Source organism: Girardinichthys multiradiatus, chromosome 15 (genome assembly GCF_021462225.1).
Source record: "Girardinichthys multiradiatus isolate DD_20200921_A chromosome 15, DD_fGirMul_XY1, whole genome shotgun sequence".
Taxonomy (NCBI): domain Eukaryota; kingdom Metazoa; phylum Chordata; class Actinopteri; order Cyprinodontiformes; family Goodeidae; genus Girardinichthys; species Girardinichthys multiradiatus.
In genome coordinates, this window is record NC_061808.1 from 12,628,936 (window position 1) to 12,641,116 (window position 12,181).

At 40.2% G+C, this 12,181-nt stretch overlaps 1 protein-coding gene across 1 annotated transcript in view; it reads right to left on the reverse strand.

Annotated features, from left to right (window-relative positions):
• The window catches only part of ppp2r5a (protein phosphatase 2, regulatory subunit B', alpha isoform), a 53,410-nt gene extending 42,192 nt beyond the window's left edge, over positions 1-11,218 (reverse strand). The window contains exon 1 of the mRNA XM_047388267.1: positions 10,184-11,218. Within this exon, the coding sequence (XP_047244223.1) occupies positions 10,184-10,331 (148 nt within the window). The 5' untranslated portion in view covers positions 10,332-11,218. The remainder of the gene's footprint in view (positions 1-10,183) is intronic.
• Positions 11,219-12,181: the final 963 nt, after the last annotated feature.

The following is a 12,181-nucleotide window of genomic DNA, read 5'->3' on the forward strand; positions in this document are numbered from 1 at the left end:
GGTTCATCACTCAAAACCCCAATCATGGGTAAGACTGCCGACCTGACTGCTGTCCAGAAGGCCACTATTGACACCTTCAAGCAAGAGGGTAAGACACAGAAATAAATTTCTGAACGAATAGGCTGTTCCCAGAGTGATGTATCAAGGCACCTCAGTGGGAAGTCTGTGGGAAGGAAAAAGTGTGGCAGAAAACGCTGCACAACGAGAAGAGGTGACCGGACCCTGAAGAAGATTGTGGAGAAGGGCCGATTCCAGACCTTGGGGGACCTGCGGAAGCAGTGGACTGAGTCTGGAGTAGAAACATCCAGAGCCACCGTGCACAGGCGTGTGCAGGAAATGGGCTACAGGTGCCGCATTCCCCAGGTCAAGCCATTTTTGAACCAGAAACAGCGGCAGAAGCGCCTGACCTGGGCTACAGAGAAGCAGCACTGGACTGTTGCTCAGTGGTCCAAAGTACTTTTTTCGGATGAAAGCAAATTCTGCATGTCATTCGGAAATCAAGGAGCCAGAATCTGGAGGAAGACTGGGGAGAAGGAAATGCCAAAATGCCAGAAGTCCAGTGTCAAGTACCCACAGTCAGTGATGGTCTGGGGTGCCATGTCAGCTGCTGGTGTTGGTCCACTGTGTTTTATCAAGGGCAGGGTCAATGCAGCTAGCTATCAGGAGATTTTGGAGCACTTCATGCTTCCATCTGCTGAAAAGCTTTATGGAGATGAAGATTTCATTTTTCAGCACGACCTGGCACCTGCTCACAGTGCCAAAACCACTGGTAAATGGTTTACTGACCATGGTATCACTGTGCTCAATTGGCCTGCCAACTCTCCTGACCTGAACCCCATAGAGAATCTGTGGGATATTGTGAAGAGAACGTTGAGAGACTCAAGACCCAACACTCTGGATGAGCTAAAGGCCGCTATCGAAGCATCCTGGGCCTCCATAAGACCTCAGCAGTGCCACAGGCTGATTGCCTCCATGCCACGCCGCATTGAAGCAGTCATTTCTGCCAAAGGATTCCTGACCAAGCATTGAGTGCATAACTGTACATGATTATTTGAAGGTTGACGTTTTTTGTATTAAAAACACTTTTCTTTTAATGGTCGAATGAAATATGCTAATTTTGTGAGATAGGAATTTTTGGTTTTTATGAGCTGTATGCCAAAATCATCCGTATTAAGACAATAAAAGACCTGAAATATTTCAGTTAGTGTGCAATGACTCTAAAATATATGAATGTTAAATTTTCATCATTACATTATGGAAAATAATGAACTTTATCACAATATGCTAATATTTTGAGAAGGACCTGTAGATAGACTGATGGACAGACAGGTGGACTGCTGTAGGAATGGCTGGTTGGATTTATTGTTGTACATTTAGAGTAAATGACAGATTACTGGCGAAAGGATAGATGGAGGGATGGGTAGAATGACAAATGGACAGATGTTGACTGGTATGAAAGATGAATTAAAATTCTATTTAAACTCAATTCAAACATACTTTATTAATTCCAAAGGTATATTAAATGCTGTTGCAGCTCATATTATACAGGTCACGTCAAAGAGCCATTGTAGATGTTGATGCCTGTGGGCAGGAAGGATCTCCTGTAGTGGTCTGTCTTAGAGCAGATCTGAATAAGCCTCTGACTAAAGACAATGTTGTTGTATGACAGTCATATGAAGAAGATGCTCAGGGTTCTCCATAATGCTCTTCATTTTATGAAGAATCCTTCTTTGCACATTGATCTCCAGAGGTTGCCGAGGAGTCCCCATAACAGGGCCTGCCTTTTTTATAAGCTTGTTGAACTTTTTTAAGTCACTGGTTCTGATGCTGCTACCCCATCAGATGATGGCAGAAGAGATCACACGCTCCACAACAGATGCAGCATCTTACTGCAAATACCAAAGGTCCTAAGCTTCCTCTAGAAGTACAGTCTGCTTTGTCCTTTCTTGTAGATTAATTCACAGTTCCATCTCCACTCCAGTCTGTTGTCCAGGTGAACACCGAGGTATTTATACTCCTCCACCTCTTATACCATTATAGAAATAGTGTTTGACCTATTCCTGTTTCTCTTAAAATCCTCAATTTTTTCCTGTTTTCTTCACGTTCGAGATTTTTGTTTCCACACCATGCCACAAAGCGGTCCACCAGCTCCGTGTACTCAGCTTCTTGTCCATCTCTGATCCACCCCATGACTGCAGAATCATCAGAGTAGTTCTGCAGATGACAGGAGTCTGTTTGGAACTGTAAGTCTGAGGTATATAGAGAGAAAAGGAAAGGTGAGAGCACAGTCCCCTGTGGTGCCCCTTTGCTGCTGACTATCTGGTTAGACACACAACCCTTCAGTCTCAAATACTATTTGCTTACTCAGTTGGACCAACAGGAGTCTCTCTAGGACCTTCATGATGTGGGATGTCCGGGCAACAGGTCTATAGTCATTGAGGACTAATGGGTGAGTGTTCTTTGAACAAGACAGGAGGTCTTCCACAACACTGGAACCTTCTTCTGGGCCAGGGTAAGGTTGAAGATGTGCTGTAGAATCCCACAGAGCGGCTCTGCACAGGCCTTCAGGACTCTAGGGCTGACACAATCTGGACCTGCAGCCTTGTTCCAGTTCAGTCTTTCCAGTTGCCTTTTCACCTGACGCAAAGGGAACATCAACATCTTCTGATTTGGTTGAAGGCAAACATGTGGAAGCAGACGGGTTAATGACCGATGTTGGGACCCAGCCATGGATTTCAACATTAAACTCCGGTACGGACTTTTCTGGAACTTTCAAAATAAATTGCATTTAACTGACTTCCAGCAACTGAGGAAAGGGGGGTAGCAGCAGACTTCCCATGATGCCCCTGTCTGAATAAGAGCACCCCCTCTCCAACAAGCCGACCTCTTCCACACCGGTGTTCATCGGGATAGGAGGGGGACAAAGCGCGCTAATGTCTTTTGCTGGCAAAAAGACATAAACTCTTCAAACTGGATCCAAGAGTGTCATAAGAACACGCGATCATATGCACAAATATGAGCGAAGCACTGTTTGTGTACCTGGTGATTTCATTCATAAAGAGGGGAAATTAAGGTATAAGCATTGCTGACTTTCTCTCCGAGCCCTGCAGAAGCAAACGGTGTTCGAGAGAAGTCCCTGCAAAGACGCGGTCTCCCAGTCTGGAAGGAAGACAGCAGAGACCGCATCGTGTTAACCCGTGTGGTCAGCGGACAGGACGGGCCGCCCAGCTACAGCTCCGGAGCTAACCCTTACACCACCAGCGCTGCGGCTAGCTGAAAGTTAACCGCTTGTTGACTGTGGACGTTTCTTGAAACTTCGCCCCTTGGACAACATTTCCTCACCATGGTCAGAGGTTAGGTTTGGGCAGAATAACAGTTAGGATGAAATGATCTGAACGTTTTCATTCTATGAAGTTTGGTTTTGTTTGTGTGAAACTTGGCTATCTTAATGCTAGCAGTGTATATGCAGCACACGTGCCCTGTTTGTGTTCTGTGTTTGTGTGTTTTTAAGTTAAGTCAAACTTTACTTGAAGGGTGATTTTAAACACAGAAGATTGCTCATAACGCGCCGTCCACGCTTATGCATTTTAACCCTTTTATTAACAGTATTTTTAAAGCTGTGTGTTTGATTCTGGTGCTAAATAATATTTACCCAGAAAGGCTTAGTCTTCAATCCAGTAAATAATAGTCCCTAAACATCATTTACTAGATTTGATAACTAAGTAAACACCATTAAGGCCCATTTCTCCAGAAAGATTTGGCTCGTTTCCAAAATACTCCCTTAATATTTCTTCAAATATTATTTCAATAAGTAAAGGCAGCTAATTAGACACCATTGAGAAATGGTCATTCAGAAGGTTGGTTTTATTCAGCAGATCATTCTTTAAAACATTTTATTAAAATAATATTTTATCTGATCTTGCATTGTGAATGGTTGTCTAAACGTTTGCTGATTATTGTTTAAGTTGGTTCCAAGACTAACTTAACTTCATTTCCAGATTCTTCAAGATAATCCTTGGTTCTCAAACATAAATAACATTGCATGGTAATGTTGCATCACTCTTTTTGGTCATGATTTCCAATCATCTTTAATCAACTTCTTTATATTGTACATAGCCTATTAGTCTTCCCTATTCTTTAATTCTGCTTGGTAGTTAGTTGGATTGTTTTAGCATAGTAAAGAGTTTGTTAATTGAAATATGTTTGACTTTGAGTTGACTTATTTTTGTTAATAAATTCTTATAACCATCTTACTGTTCTGGTGGGAATGGTGTTATCCAATCAGAGGTTAATATAGTCGGTTACACACTCAGTCATGGCATTGATGTCCTCTACCTGTGGCTGGCACAGTGCGTACCAGTCTGTAGCTTCAAATATATTTCGAGCAGAGAAAAACAAGATTATGATCTGATTTGCCTAGAGGAGGTATTGCTTTAGAGATGTATGAGTCCTCGACATTTGCATAAAACAAATCCAACGTTTTGTTTTCTGTGATAGGGCAGATGGCAAACTGTTGAAACGTTGGAAGTGTAGCAAAGAGTGAAGCATGGTTAAAGTTACCTGATACTGCCACAGATGTATGGGATGTTGTATCTAAAGTTTAACATCTGGGCTGATGACATCACATGTAGTGTTGTCAACAGCTAATGGTGGAACGTAAACTGTTGCCAAAGTAACACTGGTGAACTCTGTGGGTAAATTGTATGGATGAAAACTTACTGCCAACAGTTCAATATCTGGACTGCAGAGATTACGCTTCACAGTCACATGTCCTGGATGACACCATCTGTTGTTCACAAGTACTGCCAATCCACCTCCTTTGCGTTTGCCACTCTTCTTTAAATCTCTGTCTGCCCATATGGTCAGAGAGCCTGACAAGAGAGACGCTGGAGTCAGGTATGGGATCCTGCAGCCACGTCTCAGTGAAACACATAATACTGTATTCCCGATACTCTGGCTGGGTCCTTTGTAGGGCTTGGAGTTCATCCAACTTGTTTCCCAATGATCTCACATTTTACATCATAATCAATAGAAGTCCTTCTTCTCTCTCCTCTCTTTGCTCCTGCCCTCATTAGGGATTTGGGGTTGTAGTTAAAGTATTTTTTGAGCTTTTGAGATATTAATCAGCTGGTCCTGGTTGTAAAAAAAGACACATTGTTGCTATGGTCATGCATCATAAGTGTCCAAAGTATCAGAAAAAATCCTTCCAGTTGCACAGCATCCGACACCGGACAATAATAATGGTCCAAAAAAATTAATTTTTATTTACCACAAGAGGAATTTGAGTTCTTAAAAACAATTAATCAGCATGGAAAGGGACAGAGGTACTCCAACCTGCTGCCACCTTGAGCAGCACAGTTCTAGAGCCATGGATGGACCGCTTGATGGACATTGTCTGAAAAAGATTATGGATGGATGGATTGATGGATGGATGGAAAAGGTGATGGATTTACAGACAGATGCATTGATGGATGCCGTTTATCATATCTGACATACTTAGCATGATGACAATACAACAGGTAAAGTCTCAAAGCAGCTTTCTTTTTTTTTTTTTCATACTCCATTCAACTTTTTCTATTTTTAGCCAGCCCTGGAATTAATGAATACAATGCCAAACATTTCCAGACTTTGTAAGACACTGCAGGCAGTAAAATTTATTAAAACAGGTGTTCTGAGTTAACAAATGGAGAACAAAGAACAAATACTCACAAGACAAGTTGGTGTATATTCTGTAGAAAACTAAATTACATGTTTGATCACTTCTGCGAACAAATTTGTCCAAAACCATCAAGCAGTTAATGCATTGTAGAATATTTCTGCACATTTCTGTCTGCCAGTGAATGAAGGAACATCCTCACAATTGTCCTCAGATGTGGTTAAGCAATTTTCCTGACTGCCAAGCAACTGATGCACAAAACACCAATCTTTAAGTAATTCTGGTTATCGAGTGCATCTGTGTTCCTCTCACAGGAAAACCTACAGATAAGGCACCCTACAGTGTAAACCAATAGATGGTTAGCTTACTTTCTTGGATTAGGATTATCAACAACTGCAACAGGATCTGATTGACAATATATTTCCACTTTAACAAAATTTCGTTGTTCTTAAAATCAGATTTGTAAATGATCTAATGAAACAGGTTTTAAACAGAAACTATTTTTGATTATTAAAAAAAGCATGTTTGATAGATGTGTAGAAAAACACCTGAGCTTGTTAGAAGACTAAAATACCTACACTCCTACTTTCCAAAGTGGATAAGAGCAGTAAAGGCCTATTATTTGGCCTAATTATCACTTTTGTTTTAGGAATTTAGCTGAATTCTGGCTTGAATGTTTAAAGTTTGCACAGTTGTTCACGTTATAATTTTTTCCACAGATGGTCCACTGGCCTTCCTTCCTATGTTTTGTGTTTACGTATTAACAGACATATCAGCTCTATGTGAAAAGGTAAAACAACCCTCAACAGACCAACAACACAAGTACTGTCACACTGATTACTATCCACTTTAGTGGCAGTTACAATAGTATGCATCACTAAATATAATGTCGCAAAAATATTCACACTGCTTAAACCTTCTCATATTTTGCCCATATTTCGTGTATTTCTTGGGATTTAATGTAATAAACCAACAGAAGGTGGTGCAAAATTGTGGAACAGAAATAGAAGGATACATGGTTGTTATTCCTTTATTTCACAAATAAAATGTCTCATCTGGTCAGAAGAAACCAACATCTAACTTTTTGGTTTACCTGCAAAACACTGTGTGTGGTGGAAGACTAACACTGCACTCAACCTGAACAGTGTGAAACATGGTGGTGGCAGAATCATGGTTTGGGGGTGCTATATATCCCCTTGCAGCGGGGACAGATAAGCTTGTCAGACTTGATGGGAAGATGGATGCAAGTAAATACAGGGCAATCTTGGAAGAAAACCTGTCAGGTGGAGTTGAGGTTAATGTTCCAGCAGGACAATAACACTCATCATACAGCCAGAATTACAATGAAATGGTTCCATTAATCCTTTCTCAATATTGTTCAAACTGCCAAATCAAGGTCCAGACTCTTAATCTGATTAATAATCTGTGGCAAAACTTGAAGACTGGTGCTCACAGAGGATGCCCATCCATTCTGAATGAGTTTGAGCTATTTTGCAAAGTAGAATGGGCAATAATTTCAGTCTATAAATTGCTGCGGTTTGGGGAACTAAATATAAATGGATGCAACCCGTTTGGTTTTTATGGGGGGAAATGTTTAAATTACATAATTTCCTGTCATTTCAAAGTCAGGATCCCTACACGTTTTTTCTAAGGTCGGGCTAGAAAGTCCTACCAGTGGAGGATTTCTACAAGGTTGTTTGAGCAGATATTTGAATGTGACCGGAAATATTAAAATAAAAACGTAAAAGTATGGCAGCTCAAATAATATGATCAGATATCCTCCTCTCAAAATAAGCTAATGAACAGCAAGAACTTTCTAGTAATTTCTAACTGATCTGTTGACAGACAATCACTTTTCTTTAATTATGATATATCGTGGTTGAGGACAGAATAAAAAACATTGATGGACAACAATTATAATCTGAACCAAGAATTTTGTGAGCAATTTAATTGAGCAAATATGATGTTATATTCAGTTTCTACTCCTCACAAAACACAACAAGAGGTTTTGAATTCTTACCAAGTATCTGCAGTCATTTTTATAACTTGCTCCATAGTAAAAATGTTCTATCACAGTAAACAGGTTCACTGCTTAATGTTAGTCAATGGAGACATCAGCTCATTTGTGACGTTTTGTTTTTACCTTTTAAAAAGTTCCATCATGTCGAAGCACCTTCAACAACGTGAACAGGCAAGTCCTTTTTACCTGAGATTTGCTCTTCCTCATAGCATCACAATATCCATCAAGCTGTTGCAGCTTGTCTCAGCGAAAACCAGGAGAAACTTCCAAAATTATAGCCCAGTCTAATATATGATCATCTTAAAACCTGTATATTACTACCTTCATACACAATGGAAACTGTAGGGTGTGTTTCAGAAAATTCATTGAAGACGATTATACACCTTAAATGATGACACCATTCAATGGAACTTGAGGTTATCAGCAAGTTCAGCAGAACTGATTTTGGCTCCAGGCTAAAGGACGCCAACTGAAAGATTCCTCATCAGGTTTTGTTCGGAACGCATATATGCTTCAATTTGTCATGTTACCAAAGTCCTTCAAAAGAGAAAGGCTTAAATAGACAGGTGTACCAGTGCTTAAACTCATCATGGTACGTCTGTGCTTTTAAAACCCGAGGAAACAACATAAGATATGTTACTCAGCTGAGGAAGCAACTTGCCAAAAAAGAATCAATCAGCATTAAACTAAAACAAATCTACAAAGAGCCACAATCCACTAAACCTTTCTGAGGCTTTCCTCCACAGCTTCTCTTGGATTTATAAAGGGGAAGAAAAAAAAAAAAATCACCATAGGAGAAATGAACAGGTGAAAAACAAGCAGCCGAGTATGTAAAAGGTGACTCATTTACCCTTGTCCTTTCAGACATGTGAATCATTAAGAAGTACGTTTAAGCATCCGCGTTTATCAGCATGATATGGCAGAGGATGAAGGTTAACGAAGCTCCCTTTCCCTTCAGAATTATTTTTTTCAACAATTGGCTCTAAAATAAACTATAGATAGAATTCAGCTTTTTGGGGGATTTAAAATGTTAACATATATACATGAACAGCAACATGAATAGGTCATTCATTGTTCTCCAAGTTGTCTTTACTTTAAACTGTTTCAACCACCATCGAGAATCCGTAGCCAATACAAGCACCTCAGTCTTGTTGTGATTTGTATAGAAGCCCTTCCGGGTATGGTTAGGCTGGACATGCGTTTGAAAAAGTGATAGGCCAATACAAAATTGTGCATAATTGTGAAGTGGATAGAAATGAAACATGGGTTTTAACAGTTATTTAATAAAATAATGAAACTGAAAAATATGGTGCGTATTTCTATTTAGACCCTGTGCAACAATACTTTGTGGAAGCCTCTTTTGCCGTAATTACAGCTGTAAATCTTTTAGGCTGTCTTCACGAACTTTACACATCTGGAGACTGAACATTTTTATTAATCCTTCTTTGCAAAATAGCTTAAGCTCTGCCAAATTGAATGGAGAGTGTCTGAACATTAATCTTTTAACAGATTCGCTATTGGATTTAGGTCTGGACTTTAACTGGACCATTCTAACACATGAATACGGTTTGTTCTAAACCATTCCCATGTAGCTCAGGCTGTGCTTTTAGTCTGGTTCCTGCTAGAATATGAACCTTCTGGTCAGTCTCAGTCCAGACCCTGTATTTAGCTATGTCTAGCTTCCCTGTCCCTGCAGAGGAAAAGCAGCATCACAGCATTATATTGCCACGGCCATGTCTCACCAAGATGAGGGTGTGTTTAGATCACACACCTACTGTTTTATGGTCTAACCTTCTTTACAACTTTTATACCTGACATGTCTGATGTGTCTCTTTGTTGTTTGTGAATCAGTTTTTCACTAATGTTCTGAGATCAAATTAAATAAATACTTTGTGGAATTATACAGAAAGTTGGTTGAACTAGATTTTATTTAGCAGCATCAGAGTAAACTGGGTGAGCAGAAATGCCTACCTCACATTTTTAACAAATGTTGAGAAGCATACATTTTCTTCCTTCCACTTCACAATTACTTCTATTGATGTATCATATAAAATACTAATAACTTTATTGTAGTTTGGAACATGGAAAATCTCAAAAGGTTTAAAGGAAATAAATAATTTCGCAAGGCACAGTATGTCAACCGACTCTCTCTGCTTAATTTAGGGTTTTCCCTAGCTTCTTGAACAAAACACAACTTGGACAATAGAGTGTTGGCTGTGTACTGTAAGAGCAAACAATGTGGGGCACTTTTGCATAAAAAAAAAAAAAGTTCAGAATTATTCTCAAATATCCTGTTGTCAAGTTGTATCTCCTGCAGAAGACATGATAAATAAAAGTAAATTTTATGCCAAGAAAAAAAAAAAGCTTCCTCAAGCAACAGATATGTATGCAGCAGCGTTCCATTAATGGACGTGTTTATCTGCCGCAGATCCATCAGTGCACACAGAACAATGGCCAGGACATAGCATTTAAAGCAACAGATACCCTCCATTATCCTCTTATCGTACCTTTGAGCTGAGGCAGTGGGGACAGCTCGATCGGAGCGCTCTGGGTGCGAAACTGAGAGGATCCCTGGGATCTTCTCTGCTTCTGCGCTTTCCTCACAGACTTCCTCGTAAACCCGTCCACTTTCTCGGATGCAGAGATGGCGGACATTTTGATGCACAAACTCACGAAGGTTGCAGACGAGCTGTTGTAAATCAGATGATTGAGGTTCTCCACAGCCTCTTTCTCACATCGGCGTCAAATCCTGGAGCGAACTGTCCGAGCTGGGGGCTCGTATTATTCTGTATAATCCAACATGGTCATGCCTGGGTGTGGGTTAGACAGAGTCCTTAAAGTGCATCTTCCAGGAGCCTTGATTTTGAGATGCGGTACAGTGTTTCACGGCCAAAAAAATTCAAACTAAGACGAAAACACCGTGCATCCAAAGTTAACCACTTACAAAAATACAGATAGGCCCCTAAATATCTGACCGTTTGTGCTCCTTTGTCGTGTCTGCAGACGGTCTACCTGTTGCATAACGTAGGTAATGCATTATCATTAAAGTTGCCTGGATGAGAAGCCTGACTGCAGCCGAATAGTACAGCTATGTTCGCAGCTAACGCTTCCAGCTAGCTTGCTAAATGTAACAGATGAAAATGCGGCGCTACAATAAGCTCCAATGCTGAGGCGGAGAAAGTAAAGAAAGATTGACGTCCCATCAAATTTACGAAGTTCTTCGTTGAACGTCAACTCCACGACTTCTTCAGGCACCGGGTTGTAGCCCTAGTTCCGTTGAGTATCTTTTGAAAACAACTATCCACGGGCGACGAAGTTAAAAAATTGATTCCCTAGCAGCTGGAGGTTAGCTGTGCCAACTAGGGGCTTACTTTGTCAGAAACTATTTCCACGCAGTGTAAGGTGCCACGGTCTCGTTTCCACGGTCTCTAAAAAGACCGAGGAAAAAAAACTAGTGGATGTCGAGCGGAGAAGGCAGCCATAAACGTTCCCAGGCGATCCGTAGCTCTTCGTCTCTGCGTACTACTCGAGGCGCTGACGGGTGAAACGTCATCGATTGACGTTACGTCCAGCCAATCACCGGTGGATATTTTAAAAACTTGAAACTTTTTAAACCAATCACATCGCGCGGAAAGACGGTCAATTACATGTGAAATATAAAAACATGAGAAAGTGTGACGTTGTTCAGCTGAATGTGATCTGACAAGCAGCTGTAGTAATCGGGAAAAATTACACAGCATAAAGTATTCAGCCCACCCCGGAAACACGTCCAACAAGTATTTTAAGACTATTTGTTATGACGGGAACTAAAGGTTTTGCACTCAGCCTTTCAGGGCCTCTTATGCTGTGACCCTTGAACACAAAACGTGCTCTCTTAAAGAGAGCCATAAAATCTATCAACATATTTATTTTTTATTTGTATGAATGCCATCAAAAACTTCAGCTCTGACCATGCGGATATTAATGAATTTTCTGTTTTTGAATCTCTTAAATGGCGCCTATTTTTAAGTTTGTCCAATGTTGGCAGCTGCAAATTCACTTGTGTTTGAAGGATTATATAAAACTGGCTTCTCCTTAATGATGACAATATTTTTCAAGCAGAAATCCAGTTTTTTCATAGGCTTGAACCTTGGTAATTCCCAGATGTTCTTGAAGATCCTAACCTATTTTTTAATCTGAGTATGACAATTTGGGTCAACTTGGACACAGTTGGGTTTTACAACAGGACAATGATCCAAAACACAAATCAAAACTTGTTTTAGAATGGAAAAAGCTGGCTAACATTCAGCTTCTGGAACTTTTTCCCAAAATGTCAGACTACTATCTGTTTGAACATTCATGAATTATGCTTAAAAAGCTGATGAACGGTAGGGAAGCAAACAATCCCTACAAGAAGAGTGAAAAATCTTGCCAGACTTATGACAGAAACTTGTCAGCTACAAATAGGGTGTGGTAAAGAGAAAGCTTGCCAAGTCATTAAGGTTTTACAACTGTTCCACCTAAAA